At 35.9% G+C, this 26000-nt stretch overlaps 1 protein-coding gene across 1 annotated transcript in view; it reads left to right on the top strand.

Annotated features, from left to right (window-relative positions):
- Positions 1 to 20841, top strand: part of pudp (pseudouridine 5'-phosphatase) — a 39883-nt gene extending 19042 nt beyond the window's left edge. The window contains exon 4 of the mRNA XM_079422126.1: positions 18664 to 20841. Within this exon, the coding sequence (XP_079278252.1) occupies positions 18664 to 18840 (177 nt within the window). The 3' untranslated portion in view covers positions 18841 to 20841. The remainder of the gene's footprint in view (positions 1 to 18663) is intronic.
- Positions 20842 to 26000: the final 5159 nt, after the last annotated feature.

Genomic DNA, 26000 nt, shown 5'->3' with positions numbered 1-26000 from the left:
AATTTGTAAGACACCACTTATTCAAATTCAAATTACCTTTGCAATATGAATGTGGTAGACCTAACTGCAGGATTTATCCAGCCCTCCTTTGTTACTGTTGCTATGAAACTGACACCACGCCAACAGACAAGGTTACTTCTGACAGATCAATATTACCATATTTTCATATTTACTTAAAGCACAAAATAAACATGAATGAACATCTGAACGTATTTTATTGAGAAGAAGAGTTTCTTGTATCGATTAGCAAAGCTTAGGTTGAAGAATTTGAAGTTTGCAATTTTATACAATGTCATACGTATGTACATAATACATACAATAGGACATTGTGAAAGTGATGACACAAAGCATGATTTAAAAGTATTTTGTCCATACAACAGAAGTCATTGGCATTCAAAGTAATTTTGGACTCAAGTACCTTTGATTGTATGGACAAAAACCTTTCAGACATTCTTCAGAATATCTTCTTTTTTTGTTCTGCAGTGAAAAGAAAGTCATATAGCTTTAGAACGGCATAGAGGTGAGCAAATGATGACACATTTTAATTTATTGGTGAACTATGCATTTAATGATGAAAGGCTATTGATGGTGCTGGAATTTCGTTTCTTCGGTTTTAGAGTTTCAAGAGCCATCAAAAGCCAATGAAGTAATAGATCATTTTCATATGAAGGTATATTTACATAGCACAAGTTACCTGAGAGCTCAAGTAAGTGACACCAATGATCGATCATAAAAACAATGATCAGCCATTATCCTGCTTTTAACCTAATTCAAAATTCATGCTACAGCTATAAACAAATGTGTCAAAAATAAGTTAATTTCTAGCTTAGTGATTATAGCATCTTTTTCAGGAACATTGTGCAGTCTAATTCATTAGACAGCAGTTTTCTCTAGCACTGCATATGGTGCAGCAACAATTCTCAACCGTCTGGAGAGGCTCACAGGATATGTTCTTCAGTGCATCTGAATGAAACACAATGAGGGTCTTTAGACTACATCTTTAAAATAGCCATTATTTAAAGAAAATAATGGTAATATGGTTACTTTAATCATATTAATTACGCAATGCTTAACACTGACAAGTCAGCTACAGATAGAATGCCAGTGGTCAGCAGTGTTGTGCTTTGGTTTTAAGAACTTTCTTTCTCTCTAAATAAAGAAGAAAGCAATGCAGCGATGTTTACTTATTTGAGTCTACATGCCTCTGTCTCATGTTTTAGCCCACAGATTACTTTTTGTTTTCAGGTGAGATGGGACACACACACACACACACACACACACAAAATAAAATAATAATAAATCTATGGATAAGCTTTTCCGCAGCATCATTGAACATGTTCCAGCATCACAGTCCACTGGCAGGGTCACCCGAGACGAAACGCTGAAATACAGATCCAATGCTCCACTGCCACTGACTTGCAGTGCAATTGACTAGAGATCCCATGAGATAGAACTCAAATATGGCAAGTAGATGTCCACCAGCATAGCCCCATTAGAGTTTTCAGTACTGGAGTGTCTTCTCAAAGAAACTCTTTAAATCCAATTCATATTTTTGAGGAAAGTATTTTTTTATTATTATTTTTCATTATCCATTAAAATGGTCTTTATAATCATTCATAGCTCTCCCATGAACTGTTTGTATTGGACTACAAATTTTCTAATAAAAAATGAGTTTTCTGAATCAAATGTGAAATGTAAATCATATTTATTTGCTCTAAACCCAAAGATTCACACCCCTAACATTAAAATATATTTTCATTTTTTTTTTTTCTTCTCTTCTTCTTCTGGCTGGAGAGCCATACAGCACAGCTTCTCAGTTGGATAGAGATCAGTTCATATTGGCCATTGAGGACCATTTTTGGGTCTGGTTAGCTCCAAAAATGTGTTTTGCGGAAAGATGTAATTTCCAGGCTTAATGGGAAGTTCACCCAAAAATGCAAATGATGTCATTATTTAGTAATTCTCATGTCATTCCAATCTTGTATGACATTCTTTATTGGAACACAATTCCATTTTAGGATTGAAAGCTCCACTTGCCAAGATATGATACAGGTTTGAAACAACATGAAGATTAGTACATGATATTCGGAGGTCATTTTTGGTGAACTAAATCATTTTCCAGACAGTTTTTGGTGAATTATTTCCCTGTATTTAAGTCTCAGTCAGTTTTTTTTATGTTGTGGGTAGTGTCAGATGTCACATTCTTTAAATTTTGGATAACAATGTCCATTTTGGTCTCATCCATATTTATTTATTTACATTTTTAGCTTGATCACTCTAAAAGTAGTTATTTTTGAGTAACATTTTTGTGCCACTCTCTCATACAGGCCAGTGTTACATCCAAAGCTCTCAATATATTTGAATTATTATTTTTTTGTGTGTCAGGAGAATTTGATGTAGCTTTCTGTTCTTGATTAGCAATGAACCAACAGGCTTCACTGGGATGTCTAACTGGTTCATCTTTTGTACCATCTTCTACAGTTGTGGTCAAAATTTTACATAATGTACACTTTTCAGAATTTTCAAAAAGTTATTTTACCAAAATAAGCGGCATCATACAAAATGTGTTATATTTTATTTAGTACTGACCTGAAAAAGATAGAAAAATATATTTCACATAAAAGACGTTTACATATACAGTGCCCTCCAAAAGTATTGGAACAGTAAAGACAAAATTTCTCTGTTGGCTGTGGAGTCAAGACATTTGCAAATACGATTAAAAGATGAATATGAGACAAAACTACAGAATGTCACATTTTATTATTAGCCGTTTCAACACATACATTTTTTACCAAATAAAAAGAACAGCACTTTTAGAGTTCATCACTCATTGATGTGAGCATAAGTATTGGGACAGTTGAACATAAGGCAGATATAAAAGATTAAAAGCTATTATTTAGTTGCAGATCCCTTGCACACAATCACAGCAGTGAGTCTGTGACCCATAGACATCACCAGACTTATCCTTTGAAATACTTTTCCCAGCCTGTAATGCAGCCAATTCCAATTGTTGCTTGTTTTGGGGAGTTGCTGCCTCTCCTCTCCTCTTCAGCTGGTGAAATTCATGTTCAATCGGATTTAAATCTGGAGATTGACCGGGGCAATCTAAGACTTTCCATTTCTTTGCCCTTATAAATTCCTTGACTGAACTGGCAGGGTGTTTTGGGTCATTGTCCTGATGCAATATGGAGCACTTCCCAATTAATCTGGTGGCATTTTCTTGAATATGGGTAGGCAAGATGGTTTTGTATCCTTCCAAATTCATTCTGCTACTGTCATCATACATTAAGTCATCAGTAAAGTTGAGAGGGCCTCTTCCAGAGGCAGCCATGCATGCCCATGCCATGACACCACCTCCACCATGCTTTACAGATGAGGCTGTATGCTTGGGATCGTTTGCAGTTCCCTTTTTTTTCTCCACATTTTTGCTTTCCCATCACTTAGATAAAAGTTAATTTTTGTTTCATCTGTCCCTAAACACAGTTCCAAAACTCTTCTGGCTCACCTTTGTGTTTTTTTCAAACTCTAATCTTGCCTTTCTATTTTTTGTGCTGGTCAGAGGTTTGCATCTTGCTGTGTAGAATCTGTAATTCTGTGTCAAAGTCTCCTGAGGACAGTATATTGTCAGAGCATCACCCCAGCTTTCTGGAAGTTGTTGGTGATTTTACAGACACGTCTTTTAGGGTTCATTTTCACAGCTTTTATGATTTGTCTGTCATCAACTACTGTTGTTTTCTCAGCCGATCAGGTCGTTGTTGGTTGCTGGTGGTTTCCAAATTCTTGATTTCTTCATGCCCTTTGTTTTTGCTATTGCTCTGATTGACTTCCTCTTTTCTTTTAGCATTCAAATTGCTTGTTTTTCTCTCAAAGTCAGCTCCCTCATCTTCATCCTGGTTTGTGTGTGTCATCATCGATTGCAGGATTCAGAATGCAGAGGTAATGGATATAACTGATACAACACATTCCCTGCTGATCTTCTTAGCTGGTGAAACATCTATGTTGAATCACCCAATAATAAAATGTGACATTCTGTAGTTTTGCCTCATATTCATCTTTTAATCATATTTGTAAATGTCTTTACTCCACAACCAACAGAGCAATTTTGTCTTTACTGTTCCAATTTTGGAGGGAACTGCATATACACTTTGTGTTGTAGCCACAAAGTTTAGAACAGTTAGTACCAGGTCTTGTATTTGATTGGCTGAGCGATGCTCCAAAATCCTGATATTTGTCCGCTGGCGCTGGGCCTTTTCTCTGTTTGCATCTCTCCACGTGTCTGTGTTTACTCAAGATTTTCATCAAACATCTCATTCCTTATCCTTTTCTGTTAGAAGAGCTTCATCAGTCTTAGATAATCTTATTGGGTTATTAATATCAAAAGCTGTAGCCTTTAATAGGCCATTGTGTGATTTTCCGGAACACATGGAGCTGAAAATGTCTAGCATGGCATCCCTTCTTTCAACTTTTTTTAAAAGGTCCATGGTCCAGTCAGCTGGGTCTTAAATTGTGATTAAAACCTGCATCTCTCCTGATAAGATATGAAAGTGGTGCTGAGAGGCAATCGACAGAGTGATCAAGGGAATAAAAATTGCTGCTGTGTCATGTGCCTACCTTAATGTGAAGTGTGTGCTCCAAAGCTTGACTTGTTTGTGTGTGTAAAAAAGAGAAAGAGCAGGTGAAACAACAGTGGAAGAAGAGGGGAATTGAGAATGAGGAAGGATCCACGAGACTGATAGAAAAGGACAAATAAAGAGGGAAGGAGAGTGGCCGTTCAGTACTCTGCATGTTTGCAGCATCACTGCCTCTTTGTATGCACCACAAATTTCTTATCCTTTTCAAAATGGTTGAAGAAAAAAAAAATCTAATATAATGCAGAAGAGTCTTCTGTTTCTCTTTGTCTCTGCTTCTCTTTTTTCCATATCCCCATGAACACTTTATATTGAAGGGATCACCCAAACATTAAAATTCTGTCATCTATTCACCCTCATGTAATTCCAAAGCCAAACCATTTTCTTTCTTCAGTAGAACACAGAGGAGATGTTTTCTAGATGTTTATACCGATTTTTTTACATTTAAAGAGAAAAAATGGCCAAAAAAAGTCCATATTACTCGCACTGCACTATAAGAAAGGTCTATAAATACAGTGTTTATGTAATTATCTTCATTGTATTTTTATGTGTATTTTGAATTCCATTTTGTTGTGATTTTAATTGTTGAGAAACATCAACAATTAAATCTTCTGAAGCCATATGAAAGCTTTGAGTGAGGATTAGACTGTTATTCACTGAAAATCTTCCTATAACGCCACAGGTCTCATATCTTACTTGTCCAATTTTGCATCAGTGACAGCAAACCTGGCATGACGCTCCTTTACGTGTCAAGTTTAAAAGTGTTTATGTAGCTTGTGTACCTGGAAATAGGCAATGCTTAATTTTGGGCAGAAAATAGTTGTTTGCCATTTTAAAAGTTTCAGTATCAAATTAAATAGAATCATTTTGAACACTACTCTAGTAAAAAAGTAATGTATTTAAAATACATTTATTTCATACTAATTATAGTCTATTGACATATTTAGTGATATATCGCTGGAGTCTTACTGATTTAAAAATTAGTATTAAACTTTATTTGGAGAACTACATGTACACAATGCCCATTTCTTAATATTAAGCCTAAAATGTGTTTTATTGTCACTATTGATGAGGATTGCATGATCTTTGAATAATATCAGTCTTTAAATGCATTTATTGATTACATGTATACATATATTTTAAATACATTTTTTTTCATGGTGAAAATCAGTTTGCTGTTTGCTCTCAACCCAAAGATTCTCACCCTTATAATACATGTTTTGCCCATTCTTTTCTGGACCATTTTCAGTATGTTCATGTTTGTTAGAATTATGTTGACTAACAAGATTAAAATTAGAACTGTTTTAGAAATAAAGTCTTGTCATTCCAAAGTCCTTTTTGAAACTGAAAGGCTCTGTTCAATGATATTTGACATTATTGATGTGTGAATGATGTTTGATGTTTGCATGAAATGTTTATGTTTGAATGCCGTTTGACTTATTTGAGAGATTATCAGTAAATAGCAAGTTTAAAAAAATATTTTGAAGTTCAATGCCATGAGCCTTATAGAGTATAACATTCTGCCAAGCTCATACAGATTTAGAGTGAAATGAGGGTGAGTAAATCATGACAGGATATTCATTTTGGAATGATCTACCCATTTAACTGTTTTAATATGCATTTAAAAGACAATTTATTAATTCTGTGCCATGTATTTTCACACTAGATGAGATGTCCTTGGGGCGAAGTGAAAAAGGTTCGAGAAGAAATGCCAGAGTGGTGGTGCTAATGTAGCTGTTGTTTCTGGAGGTCAGCGGTTCAGAAGTTGCTCTTGAATTGTCTTTCAACCTTTAAAACCTGTGAAAAGACAATGAAATTCAAAGAACTGGCATCATTACTTTGTGCTATTATCTCACGTGGAAGCTTGTAAAGGTGAAAACCCTCTGAAACATTCTGCTGATTTAAATCATTATATCTTTGATCAAAGCTCAAGGACGTAGCAGGTAACGAAAGTTTCCAGAACCAAACCAATGTGATTCATGCCATTTCAGAACACTGACATCTGAGAGAAGGTCTGGATATCAATAAGAAAATATTCCAAGCATGGATGTCTGTCTGTGATTGCAGACTGTTCATCACCCTGCACCAGAATACTCTCAATAATATATGTGGGTTCCTGCTCTTCAAAGGGAACCTCAGATCAAAACTTAATCCTTCTTCATTGTGCATGCATTGGCTTTGGACATGGTCAATATATGGTTTCCCTTTGAAAAAAAAAAAACACTTGTTTTGCTTTGGTTTTTAGATTTTTTATTTTTTTTTCTCGGGATCGAACTTGATAAGTCTCAAGCACATGTACGAAACACATGTATTTCCCATAACAAGGAGATCCAGCCCAACTATCACCAAACCATAAGGGCCATTAATCAGCTCAACCTTTTCCAGTTCATTCTAGCTAAGAGCAGAGTATCATTAGAGGAGGAATTTAAAGGCGACTTTTTGATCTCCATCCATTGCATGCACGTGGTGATGTGAGGAAGGCCAACATGACATGAATACTGAGTAGTCTTTCCAGAGGCATGGAAGCCCTCTCATGCATGTGAGTAATGTATGTATGCCCAGTCATCTGTCTCCATTGTGACCAGAGGCAAGGAAGTGGACCACCTCTTTCTGGAAGAGTCAGGCATTTTGCATCCCTCAGTGCTGAGCAGTGCATTGAAGGGAGTGGAGCTTTATAAAAGGTGGGTTCAGTCCCATGGCTTAGATTAATAAAATATAGAGGAACTGAAGTTCATGTATTTGTGTGAACACGAGGGAAGTCACATTTTTTGTCGTCACCTATCATAATGACAGAGACAGAGTGGAGTGATCCAGCATATTTGAGATGGTGCAGGACAAAAGATGAGAGAATGTGGTTTTTAGGAGGAACAAAATCCAATGTTCACTGATTCTTTTTGTACTGGATTCAAGCTTTGTGAATTTGTCAGTGGTGTAAGGTACTAGAGAACTAGGGATCCGTATAGTTTTGAAAATGTTTCATTGTTGGGTTGTCTCAGTGACTAGTCAATGATTCTTAATGAAGCACTGTATAATTGGCCTGAATTTGGTGTCGTCTAACCCCAGTTGAGCACATTTCTTTGGGAACATGTACATAAGTTACATTCTTGCATAAAATGGTTTGCAGTGGATGTGGAACAATCAAAATGGGATACTCAAAAAACAATACAAGATGCAACTCAGTGGGCAAAGATGTCCATGTCTGCATGTGTTTGGCTGTAGTGGCAGGGCTTTCAAAGGGTTGAAACTCAAAGCAGAAATTTTCCAAGAGAAATCAGATACAGTTGATAACCAGACAGACAGTTTCATACATAAGAGCTAAAACGTTACACACATGAGACTTGTTCGCAAAAAATAAAGAAAGTAAGAGTTGTAAAGCCTACTATAAACTGGAGTTTTTTTTTATCTTAATGATGTGACTTCAAAGAGATTGACAAGGCAGTTTACAGTCTTTCATGCCAGACTATACAATAAATTGTAGCCAAGACATCTAGACATTTCCATCACACTGGATGAGAAGAAGAAAAAAACATACATACAAAGTCCAAATGGAAACAATGTACAGTCTATATTATGATATTTCTGTATATCCATTAACTTTATTCTAGCACCTTAAAGGTACACTCCACTTTTTATGGAAATAGGTTAATTTTACAACTCCCCAAGAGTTAATCAGTTTTTGAATCCATTCAGCCGATCTCCGGGTCTGGCGGTAGCACTTTTAGCTTAGCTTAGCATAGATCATTGAATCGGATTAGACCATTAGCATCTCGCTCAAAAATGACTAAAGAGTTTCGATAATTTTCCTATTTAAAGCTTGACACTTCTGTAGTTACATCGTGTACTAAGACCGACGGAAAATGAAAAGTTGCGATTTTCTAGACCGATATGGCTTGAAACTATACTCTCGTTCCGGCATAATAATCAAGGAACTTTGCTGCCGTACCATGGGTGCAACAGGCGCAATGATATTACGCAGCGCCTGAAAGTAGTCCCCAGCTATATCATAACTAGCTACTAGCTAACTTTTTTTTTTTTTCAAAAGCTAACACTTGGTAAACATAATGCAAATTGCTTCCATTAAAATGTTCAAAACTATGCTTATTAACTAGTCAGTTGTAGAATTTTTTTGGTAAGCTGAAGGGATAGTTCACCCAAAAATGAAAATTTGATGTCTATCTGCTTACCCCCAGGCATAGGCGTAAATCCCTATCAGAGGGTTGTCCGATGACATTGACATTGACAACGATGACATTGACAACGATATATATATATATATATATATATATATATATATATATATATATATATATATATATATATATACACACATTGTGTGAAATGATTCTTTCTATTTAATACAGCATCATGCTGGATCATTAATAAATTAGTCATGACAAAAAAATTATGATTTCCGATTATAAGGTTACCAAGCTTAATTCCGTAGCTTGTCACCCACTATAACTAACACGGCGATAAGCCTGAACTGATATTAGGCAAATATTGTAGGCCTACCGATGTGTTGGGTTTTTCTCAATATGATGTTAGGTGGCAGATCAGTGAATATCTAAAGAGATGTCCGCAGACCTAGACAAAATCTAAATACTATGTGGAGGGCACAAAATAATAATTATAATGCGACCGTGTGGTGAACAATATGAACTGAACTCATATTTAAACATGGTCTCCATGCTATACACATGCTCTGTACACATCTATCCGTACAAGTACAATTTTGGCGGTATTATTTGTGTCCCCTTCAAAAAGCTCTTGAGAAATTTTATGTCTACTGTCCCCGCTACTGTTAGATGAAATTTGCACCCCTGCTCCCAGGGCATCCAAGATGTAGGTGTCTTTTGTTTCTTCAGTAGAACAAACAAAGATTTTTAACTCATACCGTTGTAGTCTGTCAGTCAATGCCAGTCAATGGGCACCAAATCTTTGAGAGGAAAAAAAAAAAACATGCACAGACAAATCCAAGTTAAACCCTGTGGCTTGTGACGATACATTTATGGACCATTGACACTCCTAATTGAGATTGTAGATAGAGTGTCAATGGTCCATTTGACAGATAGATGGCGGTAATGCACTTATAAGTCTGCGATCTGTCGTAAAGCAAGAAGAAGAAGACGCGCCAGCTGTTGTGTAAAAAATTATATAAATACTGTTCAGTTTCTCGCACAAACTGATCGTTTCGTGTCTTAGGACATCAATGTATCGTCACGAGGGGGTGACGCAGGGTTTAATTTGTCTGTGCATGTTTTTTTACTCTCAAAGATTTGGTGCCCATTGACTGCCATTATATGACTGACAAACTGCAATGGTTTGAGTTCTTTGTTTGTGTTCTACTGAAGAAACAAAGTCGCCTACATCTTGGATGCCCTGGGGGTAAACAGATAAACATCAAATTTTCATTTTTGGGTGAACTATCCCTTTAAATGTAAATATTATTCAGGTAAGAATAAACAATGAATTTGTGCTGTATTGTACACATTCTAAATTACGTTGAATACAGAGAAATCTTAGTTTGCTTAAGTCAGTAATACAGCATTTTAGTGTGTGTGTGTTTAGTTTCTTATGTCTGTGTTCAAGACTGATACTGAAATCTTCCTTAACCAAGCAGTGCTTCACAATCCCTCTTAGCACTTTATCAACCCACAGCTTTGTGCAGAGTGGAGACCGTGCCGAGTTCAAGACCTCATGAAGAGTGTGAGTGGGCTGAAGAAGTGGAGTGTGTGTGAGTTTATTGAGGAGCTTTGCCATATCGATCACCCACCCAAGTCCCTCTGAAGAACACACCAACTGGGTGTTGAGAAATGCAATTTAAGATTAGACCAAATATATCATCCAAAGACGGGCCCCAATTGTTCTGAATCCTTTGAAATATGTAGAGATATGTCCATGGAGAAATTAAGTAAGCGCTTTTTGAATAGACTTTGTCATCAAGCACAGAACTTGTGAAAGTCTATTTAAACTGTCGTCTATAAAAACAAAAATGCTGACCAAGATGCCTTTCCGACCTCTGAGGGTTACGTTTGAAATGATTTTTCATGTTTGGTAGAACAGGCCATTTGAGGCAGAGGCAGTGATGGGTGAAGATTGCATTTATCCAGTGATGTTTAAGTTTTACAGTGAAACAGTAGGCGTGGTGTTTTGGTCATCTTGACCAAATAGCGTGGGTGTCATCAGTCTGCTTTCTTTCCATGACACGTCATCTCAGATTCTGGCCAGCCACAGGCCCACTGATCATTTAGAAGATGCTGTCAGCAATCTGTCAAAGTCTCTACAGAGCTTTAACAACCTTGTTTACTGGCACATATATTCACACATACCTAAAGTCACGTGGCATGTGTTCAGTCACTTATGTGACTCACATGCTAATCCAACTGATGATGAGGACACACTTCCCTCTCCTGTTGTTGTCATCTCTGCCTTGTCATGTCTGAGTTTAGGCTCCAGAGCAGATGGACTCGGGCTAATGACCACAGCCTTATAAAACTGGCGCCAAGCCATTAAATTGTGGTTACTTGTCATGAGCGTTGTTTAGCATGACACTTGTGCATGGTACAGTATAGCCATTTTTGCATGTGGTAAAATTATTATTTGTTTCCTTGATAGAACAACTGAATATGCTAGAACTTTTTTGTTGTCTTCCATCCATTAAAATATCCAAATCATTCATCCATCCGTCAAAATATTCCATTCATTCATCCATCTATTAAAATATTCCATGATCCATCCACATCAATCCATGCATTAAAATATACTATCCATCTGTCAATCCATTAAAATATTTGATCCAATCATCCATTAAAATATTCCATCCATTCATTAAAATATTCCATTCATTTATTCATTAATTGTTTTTATCCATTCATCCACCCATCCGTTAAAATATTCCATCCATCCATCCATTAAAATACTCCATCCATCTTTACATGCACGATTGGGGTCAATAAGATTGTATTTCAATTTTTTTTTATAAATAATTTCTTCAAAAGTAATAAATTGACCAAAAATGACAGTTAAGACATTCATAAAGCTATAAACATGTTTATTTTTCAAATAAATGCTGTTTTCTTAACTTAATATTCATCTATGTTTCCTGAAAGAAAAAAATGAAGCAGCACAACTGTTTTCAACATTGATGATAAGAAATGTTTCTTAAGCAGAAAATCAGCATATTAGTCAGAGTAATAACACAATGTTAATTGAGCCAGACAAATAATGCTGAGTTTTGTGAATGAGGCACAATGCATAATGAGCTTAATTTGCATAGAAAATAGGCATGTTTGTGCTAAAAAGATTATGACAGTGGCTTTAAATACTTTAAATAGAATACTTTTTAAATAGTGGGTAAAACTAGAGTGTGGGTGGTTAAACACAGACAGTTTTTTGTTAAATACTGTACACAAAAGTCTTTAGTTTTGTATAGTTATGTTTGTTGTTGTTTCTGCATGAATTCTCTGAGGGAACAAGATGAGATGCCCCTGTCAATTATTAACAGACTTGTGGGGACTTGTACTAACATATTCCTTCATGGCTGCATCAAGCAGTGCACATAGGACGTGTGTTGTGTTTCATAGGCACACATCCATCTGTGAGATCTCACAAGAATAAGTAACTTAAGACTTTTTATAGTCCGTCAGTTTTATTTAAATCCTCTGTGTGTGTGTGTGTGTGTGTGTGTGTGTTAACTTGTGCGCATAAGAAACGCATCAGTGATGTGTCTTCTCTATGTAACACGTGATATTAGTCACTCTGATGTTGCCTAGCTGAGATGGTCATCTGGCTCCTGACATTTCCCAGAGCGCTGGACCGTAGATGGACTCCACTGTGTCAGGTCATCTTTGCATCATCCTAGAATTCATGTCTAGGCATTAAGTGTGGCACGTTTGCCTGTGCGTGCTAGAGATTTCTGGGCATCCCGTGGAAGTGCTAAATATTGTGCCTTATGTCACCCTTTATATCCCACCTTGTTTTTTTTTTTGTTTTTTTTAATTAAACAGATGATGTAACATTTTTGTTATTTGCTATCTGTCGGAGATAACTATAATTAGCAATAGTGTTGTTGTGAAAGGACCCCTCACAGTTTTTCCCCATCAATAAATCAGGATTTATGTGTATATATATATATATATATATATATATATATATATATATATATATATATATATATATATACACACTATGACACATTGCATCATACTTGCTGAATTAAATACAATATTTGTTTCTTACTAATTGTGAGGTGCTGATTCCAAAATAGTACGTTTTTTCCTCAAGCTTGTCACACTTAATCCCAAAATATCAAAATATATAATATTTGTGGAATTTTTTCTTTCAACAACCATTTGTAAGGTGAGGAAGTCTTTTATTATCCTTTTATCAGCAGAATAGCTGCCACACAAAAAAAAAAACATGGTTTCTGTCTTTCTCTAAGTCAGATTACAACTGTTCAACTCTCAGCCCATTTTGACATGTATGACATTTTATGTCTACTCCTGAGTATATAATTGGAAAAAACTTTTATTATTGTGTGGGGAGGGAAAAAAAAGTGATGGGAAGTTTAAATTATTTATTTATTTATCTTTCTTTCCCAGAATGCAGGGCCAATTAATAACTTGCTAACTGGCTGTTGGGGAAGAGAGTGATCCAAACCAGGATGCAGACCCATGACTCCTTTGTTTAGTTCAGTATTATTTGCCAATCTGTTTGACTGAATCACTAAAAAGAACAGCACCAGTCATACATTCATAATTGGACAGTACATTGCACTGTTTGCTTTTGAGTGTAGTCAGTGTTGACCAGTGTTAGGCAGTAACGTGTTACTATAATTTGATTACTTTTTTAGTAACAGAGTAATTTAACGCATCATAATTTTCAAAATAGTAATTAGAGTGTAGTTACAAGCCGAGGCCGCTATACATTACTGCCGCATTACATTTCTGACAGAATGCCGTGTTTTATAATCTATATTGTAAAAAGGGTGTAGAACACACACTGTCGAGTCCAGTGCCAGTGGGTTAGACACCTGCACTCCCGCGAGACCCGATGCAACAGAGTGCGGTGTGGGACAAGATGGGCGATTACTAGACACTCGTGTGTGCGCGGGATGCGGGAGAATAAAATGATTCACGGGACTCCCGCAAAATAGAAATATCTAAACATAAAATATCTTAAACAAGCAAATTGTTATTCATCTATTGCACAAAAGCAACAAGAACTAATTTAAAATAAAACCATTAACAGAGTATATAAACCGATTAATAAACGGATTGCCCATGCCATGACACCACCTCCACCATGCTTTACAGACGAGGCTGTATACTTGAGATCTTTTGCAGTTCCCTTTTTTTATCCACATTTTTGCTTTCCCATCACTTAGATAAAGATTCATCTTTGTCTCATCGGTCCATAAACGCAGTTCCAAAACGCTTCTGGCTCACCTTTGTGCTTTTTTTCAAACTCTAATCTTTCCTTTCTATTTTTGGTGCTGGTCAGAGGTTTGCATCTTGCTGTGTAGCATCTGTAATTCTGTGTCAAAGTCTCCTGAGGACAGTAGATTGTCAGAGCATCACCCCAGCTTTCTGGAAGTTGTTGGTGATTTTACAGACACGTCTTTTAGGGTTCATTTTCACAGCTTTTATGATTTGTCTGTCATCAACTACTGTTGTTTTCTCAGCCGATCAGGTCGTTGTTGGTTGCTGGTGGTTTTCAAACTCTTGATTTCTCCATGCGCTTTGTTTTTGCTATAATTGCTAAAGCAATAATTGACTTCCTCTTTTCTTTTAGCATCTTTTAGCTTGCTTTTCTCTCAAAGTCAGCTGCCTTGTTGAATGCAAGATTCAGAATACAGAAATAATGGATATATAACTGATACGACACATTCCCTGCTTTTAATATCTGAAGAATTAATGTAACAGGACACAGCTGATCACTTAGAAAGATCTGTGAGGCAACTGTTCCAATACTTATGCTCACATCAGATAGAGGGATGAAACTCTAAAAGTGCTGAACTTCTTAGCTGGTAAAACATCTATGTGTTGAATCACCCAATAATAAAATGTGACATTCTGTAGTTTTGTCTCATAATCATCTTTTAATCATATTTGTAAATGTCTTGACTCCACAACCAACAGAGCAATTTTGTCTTTACTGTTCCAATACTTTTGGAGGGCACTGTAGTAATGTAACTAATTAAATAAAGTAATCAGAACAGTAACGTGATTACTTTTAAAAGGAGTAATCAGTAATATAATGACATTTTCAGAGTAACTTGCCCAACACTGGTGATGACAGTGCAACAGAAGACGGCTAGTTATTGTCAATATATATTACATATATAAGAATAGCTATATGTTTTTGCTGTGCATCTACACTACTGAATTGCTCTGCAGGAAATGCAGATTTGTGGAGGTGCATGACGGATGATTTGTGATGGAAAGGCTACGTCATGGATGGCTGCACTTTTTCTGTTCTCTCTTTATTGTGAAACATTCTCTCTCTCATTTTTTTTTAAGGTCTTATTTTTCTATTTTTGTAATATGAAGGCCTAAAATCAGATTTAAAATAAACTGGTAACAAAGTCTACCCCCGTTTTTGAGGTGAGAAGCAAATCCAACTGTAAAATGCTGATTCACTGTCTTAATTAGAGGTGTTTGAGACAGTCATCTCACCCTCTCATCCCCAGCTGTCTGCTTGAGGGACGTGTGAATCTTAAGCCTTCTCATACACTAGCTATGACTAATTACTGAATATCTCTTGTGTTATATATATATATATATATATATATATATGTCCTGGACCGTTTCTAATCCAACAAGATGCTCCACTTCAAATTGCTGACAGAGAAAATGCCAGCATTTGTGCTACGCTTAGCTGTTGTCCTCAAGCTTTTTTATTTCCTTTATGTTCACAGAAATGCACGCCTTAGTAATTATGGGTCATTTGCTGGGCTCTTTGCGTAATTAGAAGTTTTAACTGTGCCCCGGGTACAAGGGAATTAGCTAAGCTTTACTCTCCAAAGTGAGCTCCATGCTTCCGCTGCTCTTTGTTGAGGCACTTCCACTCGTCATACAACTGGCTTAGTGTCAATTACAGCCATTCACGGAAACTCAAGTGCCTTTTTTATTTGTTCCTGTGATGAGTGGACAAAATGTGGAATCTCTGTTCCTGAGGGTCAGTTATATGTACTGGGTGGCTCCTAAGTAAGCGTTCTGACTCTAATGGCTTTTAGACCAACATGTGAGATATTCGCATTTTTGCGTTTTGAGATCTCATAAAATGCCTACTTGGTCAATTACAACAAAACACACTATCTCTCTTGTTATACCGAAGATATACTGAAAGATGAATCAATGGATGATGCATATCTGTGTTTGTAAGAAAATATTGTTTATTTAATAATTGTAAACCAAAGTGAAAAAAAGTTGCGCACATCCCACAAACCCAAAATAGGGCTCAGGTGCAAGACAAAAAAAAATTAATTATAGCAAAAGAACGAACGTAATGTCCGCATACTAAATTGATGCTCCATAAAAAATTTATTTATTGCAACATTTCGACCATATTAGGTCTTCGTCAGGCACAGATATCTTTTTTTTGTGTGGTTTTGACATTGTGGGCCGATATTTGGAAACTCTTTGTCCACGATGTGGTTCACTGAACTTGATTTTGTTGTGGTTTTGTTGAACTTGGATGCTATGAATGAATGACTGAGAGGACCAAAGGGAGAGAGCTAGCCTAGATCAAGAGACAGATTACCTGACATTTAAACTTCTAAAATGCATTTGACAGCAGCTGTTAAACTCTTTAACAAATCATTGAAGTCATTTTATTCAGACCTTAACCCTGATTCCTCTGTATAAAGCCCTGTATAAAACTGCCTGTAGAAGAACAAGAGAATAATTTTCAGTCGATGACATGCATGTCAAAATATGGCTCTGTAGTAGGCCTACTTTTTGTACCACTGCATTTGAAATATTGGGTTTTTCCATATCCTGGTTTTGGATTTTCTCTCTACATAGTCAGTATTAGTGTTGTCTAGGGCTGCAACAACTAATCGATAAAATCGATTATTATCGATTATGAAAATCATCGACAACGATTCTCATTATCGATTAATCGGGTCTGCCCACAGTGCACGTCCAACTTCAGCTGGTTAGTCAAATTACGGCACTGAATAATGCATTTCTATGGACAAAATGCATCTAAAAATAGTGGAGGAAACAGAATGAGATTCTGCCGGAGAAGCACGTGATCCAAGCTGCCCAAAACATGATAATTCTTTATTTTAAGCTTTAAGTTAATGCATAAGAGTAATGGCTTGCCCTGTCAGGCGCTTTGACAGATGCGTGTGCGTCCTCAGCGCAAAAACGTTCAGTTTACGGTCATATCCTTATCTATAAATGCCACAAATTCACGCGAGCATTTCCATTTTTGCATAAAGGTCCGTCCTGACAGTCTGTGTTAAGTTTAAAATACCGAATGAGCGCCGGCGCGGCGGGCGCGCGCACGCGCGTCAGACGGACAGAACACAGTAGAGAGGGAGACAATTAATAGGCTTTTCAGCGCAAACATATCCATTGTGCTGAATTATCTGTTGTTGAAAGTTAATTTAAGGTTTAAAATAAATTAAAATATTTTATGAGAGTAGGAACTTTAAAGGGATAACAGCGTGTAATTGTCTGTCTGAATATAAACATGAGACGCTCCATAACGGCCTTTTACAGGATAAAGAAATGACGAGGTGACTGTGATCAAAGTAGTTCCTGCAGAACATTACTCTTACCTGTTGGTTAACACTGAGTTTGTGTTTTTATTCGTCTTTATTATTATCTTTATTATTTTAATTTTTAATAGAGGTTTAAACTATATTCAATTTTTACAATGCTTAACAAATTTATGTAAGTTTTTTAACAATGTGTTTATGTAAGGTTTGTGCCACTGCTGCTCTAAAGTAACAGTATTGGTGATAACCAAAATCATTTTTCGGCTTTCTGTACTGGTTAGTACTCCAATATGTGTAAGCTCTTTAGTAACAGTAGTAGGCTATTTTTAATGCTATAATATCATTATTGCTGTTATCTATGAAAGAAAACCAGAGCACTTATTTTTTCTTGTATTTTTTTATTTGAGTATTTTTTTTTCGTGATACCCAATTGCAGTCAAAAAGTACATAAACAATACCAGCAAGAATGCACGCTGTTATGAGGCCATTTTTTATTATTGTGTCTAATAAATGACAATAACATTTTTAAATTTAAACAAATTTTTGACAAATTTCTAAAATATGTTTTCTCTTTATTATGATAAGTGGTCTAATAAATTAAGCACTGTATGTTTTCATAGCATTCAGTTGTCACGTTTGTTTGAAGGACATTGGGCAGTTTTTTTTTGGTCAATATTTTTTTAATCCGATTAATCGATTAATCGAAAGAATAATCGGCCAACTAATCGATTATCAAAATAATTGTTAGTTGCAGCCCTAGTGTTGTCAAAAGTACCAATATTTTGGTACCAAGTCAATAAGTCAACCCTTCCACAAAACTGGTAATGCCGATACCCACCTATAGGTGACTAATTTCAGATCTCTCATATTTGTGTGAGCGCTCTGTGAAGAGCATCAAAGGTTTCTATCATAGACTGCAAAAAATATTTAATAATAACAAAATAAAAATAAGATGGACGGTCTTCACTTCCTTCAGCGTTGAGCATTTTAACCAATCACAGACATGTTTTTTGAGCATGTGAACGCAATAGCCAATCAGAGGCACGGCACACTCGCAAATTGTATAACCCATTTGGTATTTGAACGAAAGTATGCTGCCAAGTACACCCTGCAAAGGTTTTGGGGTGACAACCATATTAAAATGTGGGACTAAACAGAAAATCTGATTTTTTTTTGAGAACCATGAGAACTGGTATTGGTATAGTTGGTACATGACAACACTAGTCAGTATATTGAGTTCTATGAGCATAAATGGCATGCATTTATGTTTTAATTGATTAGTCTGTTCTGATTCTGCCTTCACAGTGCCTGGTTTTTGAAGATGCTCCAAATGGGGTTAAGGCGGGTCTGGCAGCTGGAATGCAGGTGGTGATGATCCCAGATGATAACCTGGACCGCAGCCTCACCCAGGAGGCCACCTTGCTGCTTAGAAGCATGGAAGAGTTCAGACCAGAACTTTTCGGTCTCCCAGCCTACCCATAAGGCAGTAATCACCACAGTGATTTAAATTCCACTACGCTATATCTTGTCAATTTTTGAAAAATGTAATCAGGCTGCAGTGTAGCTCCTGCAATCAAAAACAGGAGAAACTAATCTCAACCATTATTTCTGTCAGCCATGGATTTGCTGTTCAGGGACACAACACAATGCTGATTGTTTCGATTTTTTTTTTAGCCAATCACAGCTCTGAATCTCTTTCCTTTGACCACCCGAATAACACCGAGACAAATTTTGATTATGCTGCTCAATTAGCCTCAGTCGAACCATTAGGCCATATTGACATTTTGCATTTCAAACAATTACAGGGTGTCATTTTCTTTTTAATTTTTTTTTCCTTCCAACTGCAGATGTCTTGAGTGGTTGTGTCTCAGTGTATAAATCTCTAATTCAAGCTCACAACTTTCCAGTCATGGTTTAAATTTACAGTAAGTGGTGGTTTAACAATCCCGCTCGACCAGCCGTGTTTTCTATTAGCGTTACCTTTCCTCTTTGCAGAGGTCTATAAAAATACCAAAGGCATTTTTGAGTTTGAACCATGTGGCGTAATCCAATAAAGGGGATCCGAGAGCACAGTCGTCTTTCATCTTCTTCCAGTGTCCGCCTTCACAGAGCTGGAGTTAGCATGTTCACTCACTTCAGCACTGTCCAACATCTCAGAGAGTTCAAGCCTGTCTTCTTTCAGCCTTCCCCTCTGGTAGGAAGAAAAGGGGTTTTGCCAGCATCCTCTTCCTCCTCCGCATATGCCATGTCCTTTCATCCTTAAAGATGGGGTAATCTGGTTTTAGCCAGTTTCCTTCTTTAGGACTTTCCACTCCAAGAAGGCCTTTTACATGTCATTTCACACCTGAAGGATCTAAGGCTTAGGGTGTGAGCGACTGGGGCATGTGTGCATACACCAGTGTTAAAAATTAACTTTTTTTTTTATTTATTAAGGAGCAATATTAACACTGGTGTAATTGGTTTTTAAGGGGAATTTTTAGGAATTTTTACACGTATTCTTTCGTGTAATGCACAAAGTAACACCCATTTGTCAAATACTTCACAGTTGAATTAGTTAATTTAAATAAACAATCAATCTAAACAATAACAGTTTGCCATGCTAAAACTGATTTTCAGGGGCATGTTTTTTTTACATTATGATTACATTTTTTCATATGTATAAAAACACAACCTTTTATAAATTTTTGTCAAATATTTCAGTTGAATGAGTTAATTGAAATAAAGTGGCAATCTGAACAATAAATACATAAGTGCTGGAATGCATTTTAAACAATACCAAACCCCAATATAGCCTAGAACAGCATATATCAAAATATATCAAATGTTAGAAAACATGGATGAATGAATTGTGATTTAATATCTAGGCCATTTTTGTCACTATTGGTGATGTGTTTGTCCCAATCCCCGGGTAAATTTCTAACCCTGGTGCACACACACTTTTGCATATAGTGCATTGGGGCAATATTTGTACTGTGTGTCAATAATAATTGGATGAGACATATGAAACTACATGAATTTCCAGCAGTGTAAGTTGTAAATAGTGCCAAATGTGAGCTTGCTATACTACACTCTTCATTTTATTGAAGCATACTTGAAGCACACGTTGCGTTCTTTATTTTTTCTCTTTTGTAACCGTATGGCTCAACAAATTAAATAACTTGTTAATCTTATTAACCTCTTCCATGTGATTTTAATAGCACATTGGAGTATGACATTCAACTAAGAAATATGAGCCAAAAGAAGAAATATACATACAGTGCCCTCCATAAGTATTGGAACAGTAAAGACAAAATTGCTCTGCTGGTTAATAAAAGCTATTATACTAAATAATAGCTTTTAATCTTTTATATCTGCCTTATGTTCAACTGTCCCAATACTTATGCTCACATCAATGAGTGGGATGAAACTCTAAATGTGCTGTTCTTTTTATTTGGTAAAACATGTATGTGTTGAAACGGCTAATAATAAAATGTGACATTCTGTAGTTTTGTCTCATATTCATCTTTTAATCATATTTCAAAATGTATTGACTCCACAGCCAACAGAGCAATTTTGTCTTTACTGTCCCAATACTTATGGAGGGCACTGCATATGTAGCCGCAATTTCTTTAATAGTAAGAATTATTTTTATGAGATACTTAAAGTATTAAAATGTACTTTATTACTCTGTAAATATTATTCATCCTTAATTTAGTGATTTTTTTTTAAACAATAATTATTGTATTATGTTAACGAGACTTTTAATGCATTTGTGCATTTGTTCATTTTCAGAGTATCATCAAAGGCTCACTATTTTCTACTTTACCCTCTTTATGTTCCAGCTCATTACTAATAATACAGTTCAGTTGATTACAGTGTTTAAAGCCACATTTTCCTCAATATTTAATGATTTTTTTTTTTTTATCTTTCTTTGCAAATGTAAGATTGGTCTTAAATTCTCATTTAATTTGCATCAAAATGTCCAAAAAAGTCGTCTAGTAAACATGCATAATATACTCTGCATTCATCTGTGATTAAAAAGAAGCACTAAATATGCATAAACTCTGCAGATTCTGAAAACAACAACAAAAAAACACCCCTTTAAGCAAGGTTCAGTTTTCTTAAGCTGCATGTGCAGTGTTTGTGTGTGGAGACTTGACCTTGCAGGGTTATATTATTTAGCAGATGCTTTTATTCAAAGCAACTTAATGAGGAACAGCATGTCACAAGCATGACACGTCATAATTTACCTCCAAATAAATTATGTGAATACAACCTGACTCTATTGAAGTCAGTGCTGAACCAATACAAATCAGGAATGAAAACACAGCTGGGACTGAAAGAGCACCCTTTAGTTAAATCCCCAACTGACACATTTGCACAAATGCATAAACCTTGTTATGGTTGCTTCCAATGTCATTTTGCATAATGTAAGAACACATTTTAAGTTATAGGCTAGTGTTTTTTTTTTTTTTTTTTTTTTTTTTTTCATGAACAAACTGTATTTTATTGACCTTGCCATTAAATATAAAGGACTATTTCACCCCAGAAAAGAAAATTTACACAAAAATTACACACTTCCAGGCCATCCAAGATATAGATTTGTAGAAATTTAGCATGACATCAATTGCTCACCATTGGATCCTCTGCAATGCATGGGTGCCGTCAGAATGAGAGTCTGAACAGCTGATAAAACCATCAGAATAATCCACAAGTAATCTACACGACTTCAGTCCATCACTCAGCAACTTGTGAAGCAAATCTGTGTGAACAATCTGTGTGTTTGCATGAAACAAATCCATAATAAAAATGTTTTAACTGTCACTTCTGGCTGTTGGAGTCAGTTTTGTCGGTACCCATTCACTGCATAGGATCCATTGGTGATCAATGGTGTAATGCTAAATTTCTCCAAATCTAAACTCATCTACATCTTGAATGGTCTAAGGATGAGTGCATTTTAATTTTTGTGTGAACTACTGTTTATACTTTGAGGAGTTAATTTATGTTTGGAATTTGCTTTAAAAGGAAATCTTAAAATACATTGTTATAACATAAATCCATAGTGTCACTGTGCACTGGTGTAGAAGCTGTTGTGTTTGTCCATGCTCAGCGAGACAGACGGAGAGGGGGAGATGCCTTAGGCTGGCCACCGGCCATGTCCTCAGTTTATGTAAAAATGAGCCACCTCTGCCTGACCGGAGCGCTGAAAATCCATCGTGGGAACACTTTGATTGTTCGGAAATGTGACTGTCACCTGACTGCTAGGAGGCAGAGTATAATAAGCAGGTCTGTAGGGAGGTCAGCCAGCATTATTTCAGGCCGGTTTAAATAGCCAGGGTAAAAGCAAAATGATAGATAGAGTTAGAGAGAGACGGCGAATGCATGGTTAGTAAAGATATAAAGAAGGGACGCTTAAAGAGAAGCAGAGTAATAAGGAGAGAGGGAATGGAACTTTAGGAGAGTATGCAGGAGAGTGACAGTGATGTATAGGAAACAGAAACTAGGAGAGATGGCTCTTTTCAGACATTCTCTTCCTCTGTTCACTGCAATGCTGGAGGGGCAGAGTGTGTGGACTACATTCATCCACAATGTCAGTCTTTGTCAGGATTTTATCAACACCCAGAGATCCAGCCCTTACGTGGACCAGTAGAACAGGCTCTTCCAAGAGACTCTTGGTATAGATGACCTCATTTCAAACATAAAAGCCTTTTTTATCCTCTTAGAGACTGTCAAACCCTATTGGACAAGTGATTTTACTGTTTAATATTAATAAAAAAAAGAACTCATCTGATAAGACTGGCAGTTCTTCATATTTTTAAAACCGCCATTCAGACTTGCCATTGCTATGTTCTACTATGAAATAAAAGCTATAAAGAAGTGTCGTGCATGTCGCATATATTGAAATTAATTTCATAAATAAAGTTTGACATTTAGAATGTAGAGTAGTCAGTTGAACAAATGTTGAAAAAATACAAAATATTACATCAATATTAATTTTATTTTAGTTTAAGATTTCAGATGATGGAATCTTTAACATTTATTAGTACTTTTTCATTGTTTTTAGTTTTTTGATTGTTTCTATTTTGTTTTGTTTTGTTTTTGTTCATTTTATTTTGCTTTGCTTTGTTTTTTGTTCTGTTTAATTTTTCTGTGTGGTCACTGAATTTTAAGAATTTTAGATTATTTTGGAATAATCAGCCAGAAGGAACAATGACACAAGCCTCCCATCTCTCATAACCAGACTTGGATATAAAAGATGCAAGCAAAAACTTTGTTTTGCAAAAACAAAAACTGATCACCAAGATCAGATTGCAACAACTCAACCGATCGGATATTTTGTCCCTCGACATTGTGTCTCAAGTGGAAAGTGTCCCGCAATATTAAAGGAAAAGAAATGCACAAAGGCTTCTGCTTTTGTATGATCTGCCTTTGTTTATGAATAAAAAGTAAAAAATATTGCTCTGCAATTTTGGTGTAAGTGAAAAGCACCCAGAGAAATCAGACATGTGGTTGTAGCATCCTTTATTCATACAGGCTTGATGAGAGAATGAATTCTATTATAAATTCTATTACGACAGCAGGTGGTGGAGCAGAAATGATGGGGAAGAGACAAAAGAAAGAAAAATAAAAAACAAGATGCATTTAGATATGCAGGAAGATTACGGCTACAATCCAGCTGCCTAAGGATTTTACTATACTGATGCTAGCAAATTAGTTATTTCCCCTGCAAAGAGAAAGCAGGATGTCTAGAAAGGTCAAGATCTGTTTTTTAAATATATTTTAAATTATAAATAGCACACACATTGCCATTTGATGTCTTTGTGCTTTAAAAAGTATAGGCCTGGAATTTGACAGATATTAATGAGAAACCTGCATTTGGTTGGTATTAGCATCATACTTGCTCTCCATCTCTCTCTTTCACACAGTTTTTCCTCTTTCACTACATGACATAAAAGTTAAATAACTCCCTTTCTATCACCGGAGAGCCTGAGTAAGAGATGACACTTTAGCAGGAATGAAATCCAATGAGAAAAATGCTCAGCCAGCAAGAGAGCTGGTGGTGCTCTTAAAAGTTCAGATGAATCTTTCTACTGTACAACTGGGTCTCCAAGCCTTCCTTCCTTCCTTCCCGTACATGTGAGCTGGTCAGAACCCTGCATGAGCTGCTCCACATATTGTTTTTACTTATTACAGCCAGGACTAACAGTGTCTATGTAAGAGCCCACAGCTGTCTCCTTGTAAGAAAAACTGGCAGGCGAATGGCAACCAACCTCTACAGTACCTGCAGTGGAGTCATGACAGTATATTGCAAAATGAATGTTAAATATATAAGTATCTAGATATTGCTCATATTTTAATATTATAAAGAAAAATAGTGTTATACCTATTATTCAGTTTAATTAATTTGTGAATTATAAATGTCAATTTATCTATTTTAGTTTAATATTATTTAAATTATTTTTTTCTTTAGACTCACCAATCTGATATAACATACCTCTACAACATATTTGCCTTATTGGTGCTATTAACTGTAATATGTAATAAATATTAAAATACTTTTAAAAATGTGTTTTAATGTTTATATAGATAGATAGATAGATAGATAGATAGATAGATAGATAGATAGATAGATAGATAGATGTTGTGAAATATTGTTACAGTTTTTTTTGTTTGTTTTTTATCATAGAATTTTTATTGTTACAAATTGCATTTTTACATTTTTTATCACCCCACCCACCGTACATAATCTTACCCAGCCCTAACAAAACAATCCCCAATTAGTACACAATAACAACTAGAAAAAAAATTAAATAAAATAAAAAAACATATATGCATATACACTTATACGTACACACACATAGCATAATTAAGAAAAACATAATGATACAATAAGGGGTATACATATATCTCCACTCAATCCACGTCTAAGATTTGTAAAACGTTAAAGAATGTGATAAATTGTTGCCATTTTTCAAAAAAAGATCCCCCCCATACCTCTGATATTGTACTTAATTTTTTCAAGTTTTAGAAAGAATACCAAATCTTTGAGCCAAACTGAAATAGAGGGGGGTTGAGGGGAGGTCCAAGACAACAGAATTCTGTGCCTAGCAAGAAGAGATGCAAAAGCTATGACGTCAGCCTGTCTCTGGCTTAACGGCTGACACCGAGAAGGAACACCAAAGATTGCAATCAAAGGGCAAACAATTAATTCGACCCCTAGGACATCGGAAAGTATTTTAAAGAAGGAATTCCAAAAGTTTTGCAACTTGGAACAAAATACAAACATATGACTAAGGTTACATGGTGAAAGTTTACATTTATCACACAAGTCTGAAACATTGGGATATATTTTAGAAAGTTTTGCCTTCGAAAGATGAGCTCTGTGAATCGTTTTAAATTGTATAAAGCTAAGTCTAGCATATGAGGTGGTGGTACGTACATTGTCTAATACTCATCTCCAGTAGTCATCCTCAAACTTGAGGTCAAGTTCCTCTTCCCAAGCCCTGATTATTTTAATGTTGTGATAATTATCCTTTGACAAGACAATTGCATATATCTTAGAGATAATCCCACCCATATGAAGATTCAATTTAAATGACTCCTCCCATGGAGACTTTGTAGGCAGGGAGGGAAACCCAGAGAACAGAGGAGGCACAGTGCCT

The sequence above is a fragment of the Barbus barbus genome, assembly GCF_936440315.1.
Source record: "Barbus barbus genome assembly, chromosome: 7".
NCBI classification, from domain to species: domain Eukaryota; kingdom Metazoa; phylum Chordata; class Actinopteri; order Cypriniformes; family Cyprinidae; genus Barbus; species Barbus barbus.
This window is presented reverse-complemented; position numbering and strand designations above follow the sequence as displayed.